This window comes from Parasteatoda tepidariorum, chromosome 1 (genome assembly GCF_982258835.1).
Source record: "Parasteatoda tepidariorum strain Cologne lab strain chromosome 1, Ptep-v5.0, whole genome shotgun sequence".
Taxonomy (NCBI): domain Eukaryota; kingdom Metazoa; phylum Arthropoda; class Arachnida; order Araneae; family Theridiidae; genus Parasteatoda; species Parasteatoda tepidariorum.
This window is the reverse complement of record NC_141755.1, coordinates 55,233,519-55,256,499: the sequence shown is the minus strand read 5'-3', so window position 1 is coordinate 55,256,499 and position 22,981 is coordinate 55,233,519. Positions and strand designations below refer to the sequence as shown.

General features: G+C 28.9%; 1 protein-coding gene across 1 annotated transcript in view; it reads right to left on the bottom strand.

The window, feature by feature from the left end:
- Window positions 1-21,343, bottom strand: part of LOC107455600 (inverted formin-2) — a 136,586-nt gene extending 115,243 nt beyond the window's left edge. Inside the window, exon 1 of the mRNA XM_087164499.1 lies at window positions 21,137-21,343. Within this exon, the coding sequence (XP_087020625.1) occupies window positions 21,137-21,158 (22 nt within the window). The 5' untranslated portion in view covers window positions 21,159-21,343. The remainder of the gene's footprint in view (window positions 1-21,136) is intronic.
- Window positions 21,344-22,981: the final 1,638 nt, after the last annotated feature.

Sequence of the window (22,981 nt, the reverse complement as noted above, 5' to 3'; positions counted from 1 at the left end):
TTGTTTTATTTTAATTCTATGCATTAAACGCTTGGTTATTTGTTTTATTATAATTCTATGCATTAAACGTTTAATATTGTTTTATGTTAATTCTATATATTACACGTTTGGTTGTTTCATTTTCATTCAATGCATTAAACGTTTGGTTATTTGTTTATTTTTATTCTGCGTAATGCTAAGATGTTTATGCTTTATTTGTGTTGAGTGTTAATGAAGACAAAGCACATTTAGTCTTAGCACTTAAAGTGAACTATGATTTAATTTAAATATTATAACTTCTCTCCACTTTGCATGTTCTTTAATTTATTTCTGTGCTGAATTTATTGTACATTAATGTACTTCCCATGAGCCATTAATCCTTTTAAATAAAATTATGACAGAGACACTAAATTGTAGTATGCTAAATCTTTGAACTTCAACTAAACATTTTTCTTGACAAAATTAATTGGGATATCTGCTTTCGTCTGCATTAATGTATTTTCGTCTGTTTAGAGTATTTTATTTATTCCAATGAAATTATATTATCGTCTGCAATTTTCATTTTGATATTGCTACAATAAGCGAAGTTCAAATAAACTGATATATTTATTACAAAGCAAAAATAAGGATAATTGCAAAGTAAAGAATAAAACATACGAAATTCAAGAAGAAAATGTAAATAATAGCTGTAGTTGCATTAATAAGCATAAAAAGAATTGAAAGGATGGATGCCTAGTTTTAAATTAATTTCCACGTACTTAACTACATATTATTCATCCAGCATTCTTAAAAAAATTATGTTATATCGATGTGTCAAATAATGCACATTAATATGTTCTACATGAACTATTCTAAAGCTAATTTAGAAACATGTTTACGATAGGCAGTCATGTACATATTGTAAACATGTTTCTAAATCAACTGTTTTGAGACATTGCTATATCACAAAAAATTTAACAATTAAAAATTGTATAAATTTAATATATAAAAATTAATTATGTAAAAATTTAATAGAAGCATGACACTAAATGTTCATGTTAAGATTGCTACTAATCCGCCATACAATGTATAAAAATTTATCACAAATACGCTTAAAAACGTTGTTAATTTGCCACTTTTGTTGCATTTTTAAAGTAAAAGAACCTTTCTTTAAACCTCAATATTTTTTTTAATGATTTAATCCAAAAACCGTAAAAAAAAAAACGTCTGCTTCTCTTAAACATTGCAAAAATGTTTAAAATATTTCCACATACCATGGGACAAGAAATTATGCAGCCATGTATTTGTCGAATACCAATCAAATATATGAGAGTTATAAGATCTGATAGAATATATGAAATATGTAATATATGAGATCTAAACAGAAATACTTGAGAAAATCAATATGAAATTCTAGTTCATATTTGATTCGTTAATTAGTATTTAATGTAATGAGTCCATGAGTATTCTACTTCATTCCTGTGTCTGGATTCGAACCCCCAATTTCCAGGATATAGCTCTACTGCTATGGCTTCTAGATAAAGCACTGTACTGAATTTTTCAATATTTATTATAGAAATTTTTCTAGAAATTCATATCATAGATATTCATATCATAGAAATTATAACAATTGAATTTTTCAATATTTATTTCAGAATTATTATTTTTTTCGTATCAGTGGCTTGATATTTTTATATTATAAACGTCTCAAGACTTTATGTGAAACCCAAATAAATATTTCAGAGAAAACACCCCAAATTATTTTCGATTCCTTCTAAAAATTTCCTAGATTACAACACAAAAAGATTTTTGCGAATCTTGACGAGCTATGTAATGTTTTTTGAAAGAGAATAAAAACCATCCTGAAACAAGAATGACACATGGAGTGTTTGGATATTCATCAGTTTTCATTTCCGTTTCATTTTTTCCTGCGAAAATAGTTCGCTTTTTTAAATTTTTAATTTTTGTGGAGAATCGTTTCAAAAATACACATTGCCCTAATAATTATGAAGCAGCTTTGTATATTTATTTATGTTTTTATAATATATTTGATGCATTAAAAATTATTTGTTTTGATCTTAAAATTTTAGTTTTTATTTATATTAAATCATTTATTAGTAATAAATAAATTATTTGCAATGCTCTCTTATAATTATTATTAATGAGTATTATGAAGATAATTAATTTATCTTTTTAACAAGTATCGGCTTTTTACAATGTACCTTTTAATTACGAAAATAGCGCTTATAATTTTTTAAAAACAATTTCCGTATTTTTTTAACGTACACATCTTATGACCTTGCATTGTAGCGATAAATAGTTAGAACATGTTTACTATTTATTCTGTAAATTATTATATGAAGCAAGTAGATATATAGAGTTATGATTTATCGATTATGTATATTTATGTTTAATGCAATTTATCAAAATAATCGTTCGAAAAATTTTGAAGTTATTTTAGAATAAATCTTTAAAAATCTCTTCAACATTGGAACTTATAATTATAGGGCTTTTGTCATCAAAGCCTTTCCAACAAATTCATAAAATTAATTTTTGTACAAGCAAAAGCTTTTTATTTCTTTTTTATTGAACCTTTCTGACACAAAACTAATGTAATTTATTTGGAAAAGCATTGATTTCATTATTGAAAACAACTTAATGAAAATACCTGCACACCCCTCATAATAAAGTCATATCACAAACATCAATTCGTCATATCTTCTAGACATCATAATTACAGTATCTAGAGATTATAATTTTCGTAGCAAAGTACTTTTCAATCATCTAATTCGGCAATCGAAAAATTGGTTACTTGGTCAAACGGTAACGCCTACAAAATGATTACCTTTCGCAGGTGCGATCTAAAAAAAGTACAAGCTCCGTCATTAATGTTGCGACAGTGTTTCTTCACTAATGTTGCTCTTATATACGTGCAAATATGCACGAACATTTGAAAACCATACAACGTTAGGATTTCAAAAACGTTCTTGGAATGATACTGAAAAATTAATGAATAAATCGATTCTATAATCGATATTTTTCATAAGCTTAAAGAGATCGGTTTAAGTTGGACGATCGCACTGTATGGTGACGTTCTGTATTGGTGATAGCATTTCCGTTAATGAAAACCATAATTCTGGTAATAAAAAACTAAAATATAACTGTATTTAAAACATTCATTTGGTAATTTTCCACTCATATGGTAACGCTTTACCGGAAATTCTAGTTTTCAAAATTATCTTTCTTATTATCACATATTTGGTAAAAATTACAAAACTGAAACATAAATTGAACCAAATAAATGGTTCTTATGCCATGCTCTAAAGTATGATAAAATTACCAAATTTTATCACATTTTATGACATATTATCAAACCATATTTTGTTATTAATTTTACCAAAATCATTACCGCGCCCTTTGGTAAAAATTACCGAGCTTTTCTGTAATGCCATAGAACTAAAAACATGGCAAATTTTGCCATATTCTGTTAGTTTTGATTATACTTTTTTTTTCTTATACCAGTTTTAGGTGTGTCAAAAAATACAAAATTAAAAATGACCTCAAATAAAACACAAAAGACTTCAAATCAAATAGTTAAGAAAACTCGGGAAGACTATATTTGAGGGTGCCCCTTGATTCTCCAAGTTGTGATCGCCAATCTAGGCGATGTTGAAAACCAATCGTGATTCTGATTGGTTTAGATTTTAGCATTATTTTTAAATGTTCAACGGTATATGTCATTTCAGAGGTCAGTTAGTTCTACGTTGGAAGGTTAATTTTGCTTCTGGTCCTGAAAATGACTTCGGTAAGTAAGATAAATCTCAAGTTTCTGCACAATTTGAATAACAATGGAAAAAAAGCAGTGATTGACTGGTGTATGAATCAATTAGTAATCGGTATAAATTTATTATTATCGATATAATTTTAATTAGTAATCGGTATAAATGTCCTGTTTGTGCGAAAGATATGTCCGCCAGTCCGGCACCACATATTCTACTCATGATAAATTTAAACAATATCTAACTGCTATTAGAGAATTTTTTGTTCCTAAAAGTGAGGATATTCAAGCTAATCAAGTCGATTATTTTTTGTACTTTTTCCCTTAATTTTCGTTTCGATTCAAAATGCATTTTATTGAGTTTATTAATTTTGCTTATATTGCGTTCATTGCATTTTTATTAAGTTTTAGTCGATGTTTTGTTGAAATTTTCCAATGTTTTATTGAAATATCATTATGTTTTGACCGCCATTCCTGCTACCACGGTGTTCCGCGGAAACAGGAATGGCGCCAAACGTAAGTCGTTAATTTCGACAAGGGGCACCCTCAAGTATATTTTGCTCGAAAACTCTACTATTGCGTCTAATAAAAAGGAAAATTTATTAATTTAACAACGAAATTACAGCATCGCCATTTCAAAGAAAATCTTTCACTCACTCAAAAAGCTATTTACATTCCAAAGCTATCCCCATGGCAACCACAAAACTCTACTCGTTGCCATCTACTAACAGACAAATAATAAGTAAATTATTTTACAAAAAATACGATGCGCATACGAAGCAGATATATTACAAGGTGTATGACATACTAGTTACCATTTAATTTCCAAAGCCATATAATTTTAACAGAAAACGTTATAAAATGAAGATAAGAGACAAAATATGGCAAACCTTACGCTTTATTTATGTCATGATACTAATTTCTTTAAATCAATTTATGAGTCACAACCTTTTAGAATTTATGAAATGCAGGGAAATTTAAATGGCAAAATTGCATGTAAATTTATTATAGCAGCGATTAGATTAGCTTGTTAAGATTAGAGCAAATCCACACGATAATATGGTTTACCATAAACTAATATATTTAACAGTACAGCGGCAAAATTAATTTCCTTCGTAACTTTAATAGAAAACTGTTCAATCAATTGGGTATACTATAGCCTACGTCACAGGTTGTGTTATTCCTACTAAATTTAACCCATGGACGGCATTTTCTGCGAGCCTAACTTCAAGCCACAAATAAACAAACGAAGTGTTTGATCGTTTAAATAGCTGCTCGCCAGATTTTATTGCATTATAAAGAAAAGTAATTGATATTCGATTTTTGATTAATAATTGATTTATGTGGATAGTGGCATAGAATTTAGCATTGCGTCATGGTAAATGCTATTCCTACTAAGTGGAAGTAGTTTTTTTTTTATATTATACCCAATTGAAATCAATAAATTAACTCGAGGATTTGTTGACAATTGAAGATTTGTTGATCAATGAAGATTTGTTAGATGTTGTCGACCTCAGGCAGCACTGGTTTCTTCCGACTTTTTGTTTTCCTTTTTTTTAATTAATTATAATATCCTATTAATTATCCTATTAATTCTGATTTTATTGTTCTTTTTTTAATTTAAATAAAATATATTAATAAAATTTATTTAATTACTACCTTTAAACTTTTAACAGAAAGCTTTAATTCCAACCTAATTATGCTCTTAGAATTTAAAATGACGTTTCGAAACCTATTAAATATTACTAATATTATAAATTAATGTTTTTATTGCATTATTCACCCATTTCTACGTAAATTATTCTGATAATTGGGTATAATATAAAAAAAACACAACTACTTCCACTTAGTAGGAATAACATTTACCATGACGCAATGCTAAATTCTATGCCACTATCCACATAAATGCCACTATCCACATAAATCAATTATTAATCAAAAATCGAATATTAATTACTTTTCTTTATAATGCAATAAAATCTGGCGAGCAGCTATTTAAACGATCAAACACTTCGTTTGTTTATTTGTGGCTTGAAGTTAGGCTCGCAGAAAATGCCGTTCATGGGTTAAATTTAGTAGGAATAACAGGACCTGTGACGTAGGCTATAGTATACCCAATTGAATGATTAAAATGGGGCGTGCGCTAAAAGTAATTCGTTAAATTCAATTTCTTCAGATAGTAAAGAGGTTTTTGTTCGAATTATTACTTTTGCAAACCACAGTTACTTTTTGTAAAAAATTTTGGTGCATAATTTCCACCATTTTTGGTGTTGGGGAAAACTAAAAATTTTTACGGTGCATATCAACACATTTTTAATTTACTTTTTCACTATTCGCGATCGCAACGCTCGAGTACGCCGTCTAGCGGGAGCCTGTAAATATCGGACATTAATTTATCACGTTTTCATTTAGTTCCATCAAAGTCATTGACTGAATCAGACGCCATTTTTTAGCAGCAAATAAGAAACAAAATTTCCCTAAGGAAAAGGCCGAAGAACTTGAAAAAAATCTCCAGAATATTAGTAAATCTTTCAGGAACAGAACACGCCAAACATTTGAAGAAAAATTCCTCAATAATTTTTAATTTCTATTATCAACAAACTTGCAACTGATGACTTCCGATTTCGGATACTGTTACAGATGTGTGTATTAAGGTAAAATGCATTTCTTCTGTCTTCAATTCATTACGAATTAAAGTGAAGTCAACATTGCTTTCGTCATTCCAGTGAATAAATATGAATTCAGAACATACAGAATTGTAATAGTTATAGCATATTCTTCTTCGTTATAGAATAGTATATATTTCTGTATCCATATAATTCGGAAAACAACAATAAAAAATTATCCAAGTTACTTGAAATAGTGCCATTTGTGCTGTTTCTTAATTAATTTAAATCGTTTTCTTGGTAAGTTTTTTTTTAATTTTGAAAGAATAAGTTCAACTAGAATTCAGCTATTCTGTTTTTAGCTACATATTCAAATTCATATCAATTATAAAATTTTGCTGTGTAGTATGTTATCTAAAAGTAATGAAGGTATAAACTATGTATCTATTATTTGAGAATAAAGTTTTCAAACAAGGAACTTATCATTTTGGAATTCTCCGGGAATCATAAATCAGGTAAGTGCAATGATTTTTACAATAAAAAATTTGCTTGCAAATATTTTTTTTTTCATTTGCTGATGGTTCTCTACAGAATGGTTTTTTACGTCTGATTAAGAACTATAAGAATAATAAAAAAAGAAACAATATGAAAGTTTTTATTTCAATGTTAATAATTCTTAAAATCGTTTTTTTTATCCTAAGAATGAATTCTTTATTTTCCGTTTTTTAGTTTATAATTTTTTGATAAAAATTGTTCTCAAAATACTTTTGAAAAATTAAATGGTATAACATTATGTGTTTATGTATACTTCTTGTATATTCCAATGTTTGAAATAATATGATTCAGAAAAGTATGGAATAAAAATTCGGTACTTACGACGTATTAACGCCACCGCCGCTACAGATTTGGCGGTTTTTAAGTGCCGCCAATCTACACTTAAAATTTTTGCGACAGTTCATAAAATAAAACACTTTATTTAAAATCAAAATAGTTAATTGGATTTCGGTGGAAAATGAGCCGATATAGAGTTTAGCATAGATTCAAAACAATCATATCGCCATATGAACTCTGATGAATAAGATTCCAAATGAAATAACATTTCCAAAACGTACGTTTGCCAAGATAAAGTTTTATGTTGTGGGAATTGGTACATTTTCGTTTTTTCGGTAAAACATTTCCCTCCTGAAAAAATAAAATTGCATCTTGTTTTGTTTTTGGCAAATCCCAAAGACGAATATTCGTAGCACTAAAAATGGCGACAAAAAAGAATTGTTTTTTTTTTTTGTTTTTGTTTCGTCAGCATTCTTTATTTTACGTTTCTTAGTTTCTAAATAATGATTTTTATTGAAACTTGAAATTTTTTGATAAAAATTGTTGTCAAAAAACGTTGTTTACAAAATTAAATTTCATAAAATTATGAGGCTTATGTATACTTTTTGTTCATTTTAATTTTTGAACTAATATGATTCTTAAAACTATAGAATGTAAAGTTTAAATGGGCCTTTCATGTTAAATCATTAAATTTAGTAATACTATTTCTCGGGCATTAGATTTTAACTCTTATAAGAATATACATATTCTTTTCTGTTAATGTACAAATATTTTTCCGATGTGTTTTGGATATTCCTTCTCTAATAAAAAGAGATACCATTTTGTTTTCGGTTGTACAAGAAAGAAGATCAAGCATTTTTCTTTTTTAAATTTAATAAGCCACATTAAAGAAGGAACGTTGCAATGCTACACGCTACATTAACGACGTCTCCAGAGTAACTGAATGACGGTTCATATGGAAATCGCAGGTAAGCGTCTCATACAACAACGCCCCCTATAGTTCGTTGCGATCGCGAATTATAGTTTTATTTGTTTACTCATTATTTTTTGTTTGTTTAATGAAAACTCACATTTTTATGCTCATTCGAATTAATTTAATGACTTCATTGCAAAAACATTTCGTTAAAAAAACAAGCACCCTTTTAGTAATATAAATGCATTAATTCCTTCAATTTAATCTAATTTTGCATGATAACTACAGTTTGGTACTCAAAAAATGTATTAAGTTTACCTCAACACCAAAAGTGGGAACAACCATACACTATATTTTTTTACAGTGTATATACAAAGTTTTCAGCGCTAGCATTCATATAACTCTTTTTACGAAAATAATTGCACGCTCGCCATTCAATTGTTTTAATTTCTGGTTACTTTGGTATGAATAGTAAAAAATACTTAGTTGCACTGCAATGGAGAAAAATTGCAGGAGAAAGAAGAAAAAAAATAATAAGTTTTTTTTCCCTCCATTTACACACTTTTTTTCGCGATCTCACACACAGGAGGTATCCATATCAATCTGTATGAATGATTGACTGTATGTGGTCAAGATTGACCACATACAGTCACTCAAAAGCAAAGCATACTGGATACTTTCAGAAAACGTATTAACACTGATGACCCGATCACTATAATAAAAATTGTTTGAAACTTAAATTTGGTTTTAAATTTTTATCTATAGTAATATAATTAAGATTAGATAGTAATAAAATTAGATTAAATAGGAAAGAGCACAAGTAAGCTAAATGCTAGAAAAAGATATGAATTTTTTTAAAACTAAATTTGCTTCATTAAAATAACTTAAACAAAATTCTCACCTAGACTAAGATAAAATAAATCTTAATCCCCTTCATTAACAGAAAAATACAATCTATATTAACAACCTAGAATCTAATATATATAATTCTCTTACGTGGCTCCCAAAAATTTGCTGCATTTCTTTTCCGCCGGTGGCAACGTTTGCTTTGTCTTGTTTACGTTGCTATTTCTCTCATACGGCGAATCGACCATTGATTGCCGCTAAAAATGTCACATGCCAAATCTAGTTGAGGTGGCTCAACATATAGTGCTTTTAAAAACGGAAACGGAAATAATCAGAGAGCATCAGCTGCGGCAATCTCATACTATTAAGCTAGGCAGAAGTAAGTAGTCTTTGTCGATAAATCTCTATTTTAGTATTTTGTCGAAAGCGATTTTTTTTTTTATGAATTTATATATTACGAATTTATTTGACGATTTTTGATTTATATTACGAATTATACTATAGCACATTTCTAATAGGTTTAATGAATTACATGTCATTTATTTGAATTCAAATTTATTTTAATGACTTAGTATTTACTAAAAAGATGTAATTTTTTTAAAAAAAAGAAGTTTTTATATGGATTTGAATGATTGTTTTGAATTCTTAGAATTTTATGCACTTGCAACGTACCTAAGTTAGTAGCGAGCGAAGCGAGCTTGGTTTACGAAGCAAACCATATAAGATTGTGGCAATTCTCGGGGGTTGGCGAGCGTTAGCGACCAGGGGGTGCAGCCCACTAGTTAGTGAATAATATTAAATAGCTGGTGAATCATTAAGTCAAGATTTCAGAATTGGATACCTGCAAATGACGTCATCGTAGATAAATCGTGACGTTTAACAATTCAGAAGCCAATCAAGTTTGACGCACGCACTTGACGTCGCTTACAGGTATCCAATTAAATCTGATTTCGATCACATGGTTAGGCATAATCACTTCACTTCTTCTCGAGTTGCAAGAACCCAAATGCAATTTTGAATATGGTACCTTTTTGAATCTATATACTTTTGTCCGTATTATCATTACATTTATTTATTTATTTTTTGGAATCCTCATGAAAATAGAATTTGTTTGGGATCCTCATAAATTTAATTTACTTTACATGGACTATTTTAACTAAATAATCCCTGATTTATACGCTCCAAAACTAATGTAACGGTGCAAACACGTAAAAATATAAAAACAAAGCAACGATAATTCTCGAGTTACCTAATTTATAAAACTAGTTATACGCCTTTATTATTAACATTCGAAACAAACACGGGTAGATCTTGATGTCAAAACACGTTCCGTTTAATTCCACAGAAATTGTCGCCTAACTTACACAATTAATATCTGTTTTTTTCCTCCATGAAATGTCCTTAGACAAGTCTTAATCACGATCAAACTAGACGGCCTGTCGTCCATCCTTTGCATAAATCAGCTAATCAGCTATCAAGATCATCGAGATGGAAAGCAAAGAAGATAGAAAGCGAGAATAAAGAAAGTATGTAATGTTCTTTTTTCCCCAAGACAATATTTCTTTCATTCTTAAAACAAAGAAGGAAGTGTGTTTTCTGCTTCCGCGGTGAAACAATTAGAAGGATGTGGATTCTTTCACAGTTTTTCATCACGTAGTACTTAATCCGGTAATAATAAACAAAATAAGTGGTATAGCTAGATCATAAAATTAAACCTGTAATTATGTTGGAAGTTAATGAACAATTATTTTGATAATATATACTTAACGACTATCGCTCTTATTTTTGATTGCCGAACACTCAATTAGCAATCTTAAACAGAATTTTCTTCTTGGAATTTCAAAATTTTCATCTTGAGAAAGAAGCAGATTTTGATATACAGTACAGAACCCGTTATCCGGAAATCAGAAAACCAAAAAACCGGAACGAAATTCGATTAGTTTTCCCGCCATTTTTATTAAAAAAAAAAAAAAAATTTCCTCATAGGATTTTAGGATTTTTCGTTCTTTTTTGAAAGATGTTTACCTTACCATCATTTTGGAAATAATCATTAGTGTATTACTTCATCGTTTTTTCTTCTTTTTAAGATTATTTCCAAATTTTTTTTTTTAGTTGGGTTTAACTATAAAAAAAAACGGCTTTTTGTAGCGATTCAGAAAACCGGAAAAATCAGTTATCCGGAATACCGATGGTCCCGATAGTTCCGGATAATCGGTTCCCTACTGTACTAAAAATGGCAAAACGTTTTTTGACAATGTTTGATTACTGGAATGAGATATTCGGTTAAACGGAATAGAATAAAGATGTTCAACATGCAATTCATACAAATAGTTTTTTTTTAAACTTCCATAATAAGATTTGTTGAGAGTTTAATTATTTCTGTAATTAATGCATTATATAAAGTTGCTCACATCTTTTATAACATTTCTTCAAAGAAAGAGGCACCAACAGGCAAGCCCACATATCATTAACTGAACGTCAAGTCAAAGTATGATGAATAGACTGTCGTCTACGAATTTATTCTTTTAAACAATCTGAATTGAAAACTATTGGCGGAAAATTTATAAGATGGATTGTATTCGTAGAAAAGCTCAAGGCCTTCTTCAAGCTGTCACGAAGCTTAAAAAGATCTCATTCATCATATCAATTGCAAATGTGATTGTTTACAAACAATAATTAACTACTACGAACAGAATTGGGTGATGTTTCATCATTAATTATTTGTTTTTAAATATTCAGTATATATTATAGAGTAATATTTTTTTAACATATATATAGGGGCTCAAATCAAAGTAGCGACTTGTAAAACGAAGCCAGTTCGAGACACATTAAAGAAGAGATTAGCAAAAAAATAAGGTGATTCAAACCCGCAACCTCTACCCGTCAGAGCGTTGGTGAACAAAACATTATGGCCTCAGAAGCCTCTATAAAACAATCAATATGTTAAATTGAGCTGCGGTGGTTTAGGGAAGGGAGCGCTAGCCTCCCAACAAGGTGAAGCGGGATCGAATTCCAGCGATGGCTGGTCGATACAAATTCCGCACTTTTTTTGCACCGACCACAGCGCTAACTAAAAATATCCTCAGTGATAGACAGAGAAAGGGTTCGAGTCCCCTTCTCGTCAGGCTAACCATAGTGAGGTCTTCGTGGTTTTCCTCTCCATGTAACGGATTAGTTCCACAAAAAAGTCCTCCACGAAGGCGAATTTCTCCCAAAATTTGATGCAGGAGTTTCGTGAGGATTTGGTTCAAAATTATAAAGCTTCCGAGTTGAACATTGGTAGTCGTAAACACGAAATTTAGCCGACCCTTCAACGACGGTTATAAAGTAAAATAAAATATTAGAAATGATAATTTTATAATTGTATTATCATTCTGTGTACTAATTAAAAAAATAAAGGCAATTTCACTAAAAGCTACTAGCTAAAGTTAGCCTATTAAATTAATAAAATGAAACTGAAATAAATTTTTTTTTGTCTTCCTTAAGCAGTGCTGGTTTGCGTTTTGCGTTAACATGGAAATAATTACTGTCAATTTGAAGATATAATTTTAACATAGGTAAATAATTTATAATGATTTTAAAACATTAAAGTTCAAAATATTGATTTATTTTACTTATTTCTGTTATAAATAAATAAAAAGTCCTTATTATTGAATTTGGAACAATATTTTTTAGGCGAAATCTTCAATCGAATTAACATTGAAATGTTGCTGTTGCTTAAATTTTTAAGAGACAATTTTTGTTTATGTTTTTTCATTACTTTGACGCATATTTCTAAAATCTCTATTAAATCATGTTAAATTAAATAAATTGTCATTATGATTTTATAAAAAAATATTATGCTATTTAAATTTATGGGTTAGTGTTATTCTTTTATGAAATCTTAGTTTTTATTTAGTTAGTAGTGCTAAAAAATACTACTATCTATACTATATCATGGTGCTAAACTATATCATGGTGCTATACTATTTTATAGTGCTGAATAATACTACTAGCAAAAACAGATTTCATTTAAGCATTTTTTAAATCGGTATCGCAATACATTTAAGTGATTCAGAAAAAAATTCAACGTAAACATTGTTGTGTTAGTTATTGAAATAAAATGATCACTGAATGGTGTATTAAATATTTAAACTGTATGAAAGTTTAAATACTGAAATGCACGATTCCGAATACATCGGTAGTAATAATACCTTATTTAAAATATCGAGATATTAAAAACGGTGGTGAAATTGCTAGCTGGAAAAAAAACGATTAGAAAATAACGTAGATTTACGACGCCAGAGATTTAAAACACGTCAAAAAGTGATTACTCAAGTATGAAATTTATCTGTTGTAATAAATATATAAAAAATTTCGTTATTTAAAAAACCATGTGATAATGACCGTAAAAAAAATAATAATAACTGCCGAATAAATTATCGGGAAATGTCGTAGGTAAACGACGGAATAATCTCAGATAAAGCACTTCAAATTCGTTTGTCAAAATATTGCATTAAAAAATCGAAATTTAAAAAAAACTACCTTGAAACCGCCGAAAATTTGATAAAATATCTCACAAAAAACGAGGTGGATTTGCTGCGGAATCATTTCGAGTTGAAAACGTCAAAAATTATTGCTCCAATTCGAAGTTCAACTGTCGTAATAACTTTGTATTAAAAATATAGAAATTCAGGAGGCCATTTAAAAATGCAGTAAAAACGAAAAATAACTGCAAAGGAAACAATCAGAAAACGACGTGAATTATCGTCGGAATACTCATGAATCTTGCCCATCAAAAAGTGATTACTCAAATTCGAACTTCGTATGTGGCTATATTATCATATTAAAAATACCGAAGCTTGAAAATCATGTGGTTATCACCGAAAAATGATAAATAACTATGAAAATAGATCCGAAAACGATGAAGATTAACGATTAGAAGAAGTGAAAACTCTATATCGAAATTCGAGTGTCGTAATTACTCCGCGTTAAAAATATCGGATAAAACGATGAAAAACCATGTGATAAAAGAAGACAAAACGATCGAAAATCCAGGCCATATAAAGTTGTACTATGTTTCTCTGTTACTAGCCTTTATTTTTTCCTCGATAGTCGACAAAATAGCAACGTGGGTTCTATTCATTATTACACGAACAAATATTTTTTTTAAAAAACTATATATTTCGCACTAAAAATTTTGTTACGTAAACTGCTAAATTATACAACGTACCCTCTACACTGTTTGAATATTTAATAATATGAAAATGAATACGCTGTTTCTTATATCAGCATAGTTTAATTCAGAATAGTTAAGAGAATTTTGAAACAAAAATGTTGCATTATTCAAATATGAAGAACAATCAGAGGTTCATCATTATTCTTCCGTTTCAAGTTATGTGATTTTGTGATATGAGATGTGTATAACATTTCAAATGGCATACGCCACATTCTTTTTTACATATTCTTTTGTTCCTTCTTAATGCCATTCTGCAGACTTCTTCAAACCAGATTTTGAATATTAAAAGAGAGCTCTGATGTAGGTGCATTTAAAAATTTCCGCCCGGCTTACTTTCGAAACGATAAATGTGGATTTTTTTTAACCAGTTAAAAAAATTAAAAACTTAATATAACTTTAGATTCTCTATTTAATACAACCAATTTTCTCTTCATTATACGTAGTTTCAGTATATCAATGTCAGTAGTCAATATATTATATTATTCATTAAATATGTCAATCATATAATAATGCAATCTTAAATAGTTGAATATGCAATTTTAAGTGGTTAACTCAAATATACGTTCGAAATACAGTGTTGCACACTTTATTAAAAAAAAAAAAAAAACTAGCAATTTCTCTCTTAACACTTTGACGCAGATGGGACACAGAGATCCTTTTGTATATTTTTTTTCGGACACTCTAATTGCAAGCAAATATATAACTTATACTAGGAGGCTCCGTCCCCTGTTCGCTAACGCTCGCCAACCCCCGAGAATTGCTACGCAATCCTATGTGGTTCACGCAGTGAACCATGGCTCGCTGCGCTCGCTCGCCAATGAACACAATGTTCCAGCATAAAGACATAGTATATTATCATCAAAGACATAGTATTTTATCATCAAAGACATAGTATTGTACTTATGTAGAAGAATTCTATCAATGTTCTTATTGGCTTTTAGAAAAGTATATTAGCTATTTAGATTGTACATGGTGAAAAAATCGAAACATTAGCTAAATGAGAAACATATTAGCAAAATAAATTATCAAATATTGCAGTTACTCACCTAAATTCAACTAAATGTGTATAATAAATTAGTTAATGCTAGAAATTCTGAAAGTTTTAGAAATATTTTATTATTTAAAAATATAAACTTCAAACCCTAACTTTTCCTTGTGGGATAATAACCCTCAAAAAGTCTTTCATTTTCAAGAACACAAAAATTTGTTTTATCGCCAAATGAAATATTTTTTGGTGATCAGCATTATTGAAATCAATTTCTATATTAATTAACATTCATGATAAAGTACATAACATTTTAGAACAAAATAAGGATGTTTTACATACAATAAATTAAAATGCATGGCTGTTAGCATTACCCGAAAAATACCACGTGGAGGTCGCCATGCTGCATTTTTAATCGGGGAGTTTTGATTTTGGCAGTTCCCCTTGCCTATTGCCAATAGAAGTTTCAATTAAATTTTTTCCAAAAAACATTTTATTCTGCAAAGCTCTAAGAAATTAACACTAAACATTTAGAATTTCTTTGAAAACACAATTATAGATTTGGCATCTTGGAGCAATTACTGCAATTACTGACTCAACTCTTGACAGGCCAACATAAAGTTGTCCATGACTAAAAACTTGTTTAGTCAATACTAAACTGATTTTCTCAAAAGTCTGACCTTGTGACTTATTTATAGTCATGGAGAAGGCCAGCCTAATCAATTCCTAATTGAGTTTAAATTAAATATTATCATGTTTTTAGGGCATGAATCTGAATTGAACAACCTGATAATGCTCACTCTGGTTATTGTTTCCGTTTTTGAAAGCGCTATTATGTTGAGCCTGTTTAAATTAAATATTATCATGTTTTTAGGGCATGAATCTGAATTGAACAACCTGATAATGCTCACTCTGGTTATTGTTTCCGTCTTTAAAAGCGCTATATGTTGAGCCACCTCATGTGACATTTGCCATGTGACATTTTCAGCAGCAATCATTGGTCGATTTTCTAGCGTTGACATTCGGGGAGTTGTAATGAGGCTTTTTTTTTGGTGCCGTGTAAGAGAAATATATATATAGATTTTTTAATTATAAAAGACAGTCTTATTAAAAAAATCTGTTACATTATCGGAATCATAATTGTACCAAAATATAAAATCCAAAAAAAAAGTAGTTTGGATTTTTTCCCCTTCATATTTAAAAATTTATCACTGGTCGATTTTTGTAAATTCAATGAATATCAAATGTAAATTGAATGAATATTAAAATCAAATTTGTAAATTTTCAATGATGAATAAGTGTTTTTCTTAGATTCACTGCAAATAAGTGCAAATTTGAAAAATTATTAATAATTATAAGTGCTTGAAAGATTTTACTTTTAACGCAGAAAAAAGCACCTATGTTTTAAATTGTATTTCATAACCATAAAATGCTAAATACAATATTTTTCACTTATTTTGAGCAAATTAATACACAATAATGAAAAAAGTATAAAAATATATGTTCAATAAAAAGTCTGCGTCAAAGAGTTAAAAGGAGGCTATACCACGGAAGAAACTTTTCATTGCAATTATTTATTTTATTTGTTTATTTGTTGCTCGCAGCTTTTTTTTTTTTTTTTTTTTTTTTTTTTTTTTTTTTTTTAACTATTCTACAGCGTTGTTGAAGAATGATTTGCAAAATTAAATAGAATTTTAAAAGTTAGCATCAATTTGTAGAGTTGATTAATTTGAAGAATTTTTTAAAACTTTAACAATCAGAGTTTAAAACCAGTAACAACATTTAACGCCGCTTCAATCACAGTGAGATTCCTTTTTAAGACCAATGACAAAGACGCAACAGACACAACAGAGACATATCCCATTACATGATAACAAGAGCGGAAATCTTTAAACAGTCACCACAAATTCGCGGTCACTCACATTCTGTTAAATTAAGTTAAATTTGATGAGATCTTCCACTTAACTTTCTCCCATACGCATTTTTTAAACGAATTCTTCCATGTTTGTCCTTGGGGCTATTCATCATTATCTCAGCACATCCTTCGCCATTTATTTCAGCACCTCATACTACTCAACTCCATCAGAAACATACTATATTTTTAAAAATAAACCGGTTATGATGCACCTTGAAATTAAACTTATAGATGATGAGCCTGCTGCATGTTTACCTGATCTGCTGCAAAGATAATTCGTTGCGAAGCATAAGTTAATTGAGAGTAATTTTCACATTAATTAATATTCCCAAAGTAGTGTTGTAACCTGAGAACTTGAGAATGTCTTAAACGCTTGGGAGGCTCTTACAATAAAAAAGACCTGTTCCATCACTTATTACAGTCCTTTAAGTGTCTAATTACAGATTATAACACCATATAATTAAAGGGAATATATATTTTGCTCTTGAAGTTATTGATTTATACCTGCAAGGGAAACGTTTAATTTATTTTCCCCTAATACAAAAATAAAGGGAATAATTAGGGAGGACTAAATAAGCAACGTTACTTTATTTAGGAATTTAATTTTTCTAATTGACTTGTTGATATTTAAACTAAGTAAAATTCTCTTACTACAGTAAGTGTTACTAATCTATCCCCTTTCTCTTTAAAAAGAAATTGATCCCTTACATTGCCTTGGCCTTTTGTTTGTGTGTTTATTTGATTGCTGATTTTTAAATTCTTGGATCTTTTCCATTGAAAAAAAGGTTTGCTTTTCCAAGTAAATTTTTTGATCAGATAATAAATATAATATATCATCATATAGCATGGATGAATATCAAATATTGATCTGATAATAATAATTATTGAATAAGAATATATTGAAAAAGAATATATTTATGTTTATTTTTACATTTGCTTAAAATTTTTCGAACGAAAATACAGCAATTTGCTCTAATGTCCAAAACTTATTATTTAATTACTCAAAAACTATAAACTCTATTTATAAAAATTCTGTAAATTACATGAGTAATACGCACTCTAGTAAATTTTTAGTAATTTGGATTTAAAAAAACTGACAAATTTATCGTACCCATGAATTTTAAATATATTTTCAAAAAAATTTTTGTTTAAAAACCCGTTTATTTACTATCTGCTTATTAATGCAATATACGCCATATATTTTTTTTTCATATACGCCATAATTTCCAACTTATTAATCAGTTGTTTCACGTGACAGTTATGTTTTTCTTTCTTATCTCTTAATTCATCAAAACTACTAACACGACTTAAAATTCCTGCAATCATACATTCAACAAAAATTATATTAATAACATGTACTGTGTTAAAATTTTAGTAAATTGGATAAAAATGTATGAATTTAACGTGCCTTCGAGTAAGAAAAACATTATTTTAAGAAAATGTATTGTTTGAAGCTCATTAATGCAATTTACGCTGTATTTTTCAATGATTTCGAACTTTTTTTTTTCTGTGAAAATGTGGCAGTTCTCAAATGTGACATTGATGTTTTCTTTTCATCTTTCACCCTCCCCCCTCTATATCTTTTAATTTTTCTACTATGTTCTCGTTTTCTTTTAATGTAACTAATTTTTGAATCTATGTTCCCAAACACAAAAATTTAAGATTTAAGTTAGTTATACCTTATACGTTATCAGTGAAGAAATTATTCTGCTCTTTTTATTATGAAAAAGGGATTGAATTAAATGTTTTTACGCTTATAAATGTAGAAAGTTCTTTCTTTTTTATGAATTGTTACTTTTAATTTCAGTTACAAAAAAAAAATATCTTAATATATTCCCAACGAAAAAAAAAATACATTTCGTCATAGCATCTTTTAAGAGTGATTTAAAACAACTATCAAGAACTGTATTGTCGTTAATTGAGTGAGAAAAGGATGAAAATTACATATTCTTACACTTTAACATCCTGTTTGTTGGTGCACTTATTTTTGGCAATATATTCGCTTTTAAGTTAGACAAATATTGTGTGTCCAGCTGTACTTTTATAAATCACATTATATTTCCCGGTTGTTACACGTTTTCACTTCCGCATCGCAACTTTATGTCCAAATTGTCACTCTTCGGATTGGGACAAATAGTCTGAGATTTTATTAAAAATAATTAATTTATCTTCTTTTATCTAATTTATAGCAGGCGGAAGAGATGCAAAAATTCTATTCATTCCTTTTATGTGAAAGCATAAAATTTTATGCTATCGAAATTTATTTTCTCTTAAAAATAAATACCGATATTTTATTATTTAATAATTACCACGATGATCTTAAAAGTTTGTCCAAATTGGTAATTCTAAAGGGAAAAAAAATAAAGACAGCCTAACCCTTTGATGCAGAATTTTCATTAAACATATTTTTCATACTTTTTTTTCTTTATTTTCTGTATTAATTTTGGTCAAAATAAGTGAAAAAATAATATATTTAGCATTTTAATAATTTATGGTTATGAAATACAGTATAAAACACCAGTGTTTTTTTCTGGGATAAAGCTAAAATCTTCCAAATATGCACTCACTTCCAAGCAATAATTTTTCAAATTTGCACTTACTTGCAGTTGCTTAGATCTAAGAAAAACAGCAATTCATCATTGAAATTTTTTTAATTTACAAATACAATTATTAATAAATTTTTGAATACGAATGGGAAAAAAAATCCTAACTCTTTTTTTTTTCTCATTTTATATTTTGGAACAAATATAATTCCGAGAATCGAACAAATTCTTTAGCAACGATTAAATTGTCTCTTATAATTGATAAATACCAAAATGTATTTTTACTTGTAAGTAAAAGAGCGAGCTTCAGAAAGGAAATATATACAAGGGACACTGGTATCCCATTTGCGTCAAAGAGTTCTTCGTAATTTACTCTAAAAGTTCCTGTACAGTACGCGAATTCGTAATGCAAAAATAACAAGTTTTCAAACTATATTTTTTTGTTATAATCACTTTTAATATAACATAGAAGATTTAGAATTTGAGCACACATAAAATGTTTTTTTCGTTCTTTTATTGAAAATAAAGTTTAATCGGGATAGAAAAAGTTCAATTGGGAAACTTAAAACGCATTTTAAGATGCTTTAAGGGACTTCTTGTAATAAAAATTTTTAAATCATAAATTGTTTGTGGATTTTTTTTACAGCTATGCAAAAGAAAAACAGGGGTGATATTTACAATTTGTTTTAAGTCTGTATAATTACTACAGTTTATAACCTACTACCCTTATGTTCTCTAAAATATAAGAATATTTTATCGAGGAAAACATATGAGAATATATCTTGTTTTAAAATTTGTTCTTCAATGATAATAATTTTCATATTAATTGTAATAATTATTACGTTAAGGTATTTGCGAAGCAATATTTCTGAATAAAACATAATTTCACGTTAAAAATTCCTTCGAAAGGTAACAATTCATAGTTAATATAAAATTAACGTTAATGTTTATTTACTTTTTACTATTAATAAAACATTTAAAAAAAATTCTGAAAAATTTGGGACTCAGATTCAAAACAATCACCACAATATACCAATAAGGTGACAGAAAAATACAAATATTTCTTAATTAAAACGCCATTTTAATCTGCATAAATGAGTCGAATAATTTGTTACAGCGTATGACGTCTGTTTGCGTTTTGTTTTCAAGGATTAATAAGATTAGTTGCAATAAATATGAATATTAGTTTTCTTACAAACTGTCTTAATTTTCCTAAAAGTTGATTATCATTTACAAATATTTTTTTTCAAACCAAAACACTAAATTCTTTTTAGAGAATATAAATTTTTTTCATTAAATTCTAAGACAAAAAAAAAAGTAATAATTGTGAAATACCTGAATCATTTGAAATATCCATTTCAAAAATACGTTAATCAGGAATTTCACAAGTTTTCTAACAAAATTTCTTAATTTTCCTAAGAGTTGATTATCATTTACAAAAAATTGCAGTAAATATTTTTTTCGAACTAAAACACTAAATTCTTTTTAAAAAGTATAATTTTTTTCATTATATTCTAAGACAAAAAAAATATTTGTGAAATACCTGAATCATTTGAATTATCCATTTCAAAAATATGTTAATCCATCTCAAATGTTATTCTCAAACTTAGGATAAAGTAACAATGCGAACTAAAATGATTCAAAACTGTCCCACAGTGATGGAAGCATAGTTCTGAAAAATCAGTATGTCTTACAACGGAATTAGCCAATACCTAGATTTGTGAGTCAACCACGTATCAACAAGGTGAACAAAATAAAAGAAATGCGACGTCAATTTTCCATTATCTAGTTATAGATAAAGATGGGAACTAGTGTGATGACTGCTAATGATTGTTATTATATCGCATGTCTCGTAACACACATGATAGAAATGACATATTATCCTCTTTCTCATATCTACTTTATGGAACATTCTTCGGGGTGCGTTAAGTGGTTACCCAAAGGATCCTCCTTCATAATCAAAAGGATATCTTTATAGTGAAAACTTGTTTCGAAAGAAATGGGCCTATAGTGTCAGGTATCGAAACATACCTCGTTAATGGAAAATTTATTCATGTCATCTTGTTACAAATGGAATTTTTACTTGCTGCTTAATTTTTTACTAGTTGTTGAGCCCGGCGTAGCTGGAGGGAGTAAAAAGTAATCTGTATGAGCAGAAAGCGATTATCAGAAAATAGTATTTGTGGGTATGGTATTGGTAATAATATTCAGTCGCGTAGCCAATGATTTCGTTGCAAGAGGCGGATTCTAAATGTCCTATCATGTCTTCTCCACTTTCTCATGGATTCGTATTTATAGTTTAACTCATGTATGAGCCGAGGTGCTCAGGGGATAAAATGTTTGCCTCACAATGAGGTAACCCAGGTTTGAATCCTAACGGTGGCTGATTGATACAAATTCTGTTCCCGACTCGCACCGACCACAGTGCTGGAGTAAAATATCCTCTATGCAGTGGCGTAGCGAGGGGGGAGCAAGGGGGGGCATCATGCCCCGGGCGCTACTCACAAAGGGGCGCCAAATGGTCAGCAAAACAAAAAAATTGTTGGATAATTTTTATTTTCATTATAATTTATTTCTGCAAAATATATTTTAAATTTAGTGCCAGTGAAATATAATAAATGTTAATTCGTAAATAAAAAGGAACACTAATCAAACTGTAATAATATATTCATAATAGAAATGACACTTTTTTTTCTAATGGCTGGGCTGACTCGACCTGTGTCTGTCAGCACTTCCTTATGGCATCTACGCTGTGTGGTTACATATATTATCTCCAAATATTTGCAGTGTACAAAGTATTTGTATGTTTGTACAGTGTATAATACAAATTTCAATGGAATAGAACTCTTTATCGAAGAATGTGACTGTAAAATGTTACTCCGTAGTAGAAAAGAAATTGAACTTAAAACTCCATTAGAATTTCTTACTTTTATAATCCCGTGTGGAGAAGATGTTTTTCCAAACCTGAGAGTGGCACTTCAAATACTCCTGACTATCTTAGTATCAATTGCTAGCTGCGAATGGTCATTCAGCAAATTAAAATTAATTTTGACATATCTACGATCAACGGGGGGACAAGATCGCCTAAGTGACCTAGCATTTTTAAGTGTGGAAAGAGAAAAATTTGAAATAATCAACTTTGATGATATTATTGATAAATTTGCTTCATCAGAAGCGGAAAATTTATACATAGTAATTAGTTTTATAATTGTATTATAATCATATTATTAAATATATGTATCTCCTATAATAAATATTTACTTTTTTATTGTTTTAAAACTGCGTGTTTTTAAAATATTTCTTTATAAATATGTAAAATAAATAATAGGTATCTTATGAACTAATTCTAGATGATCATATACATTTCAAAATCTAGTCTTGTTTTCTC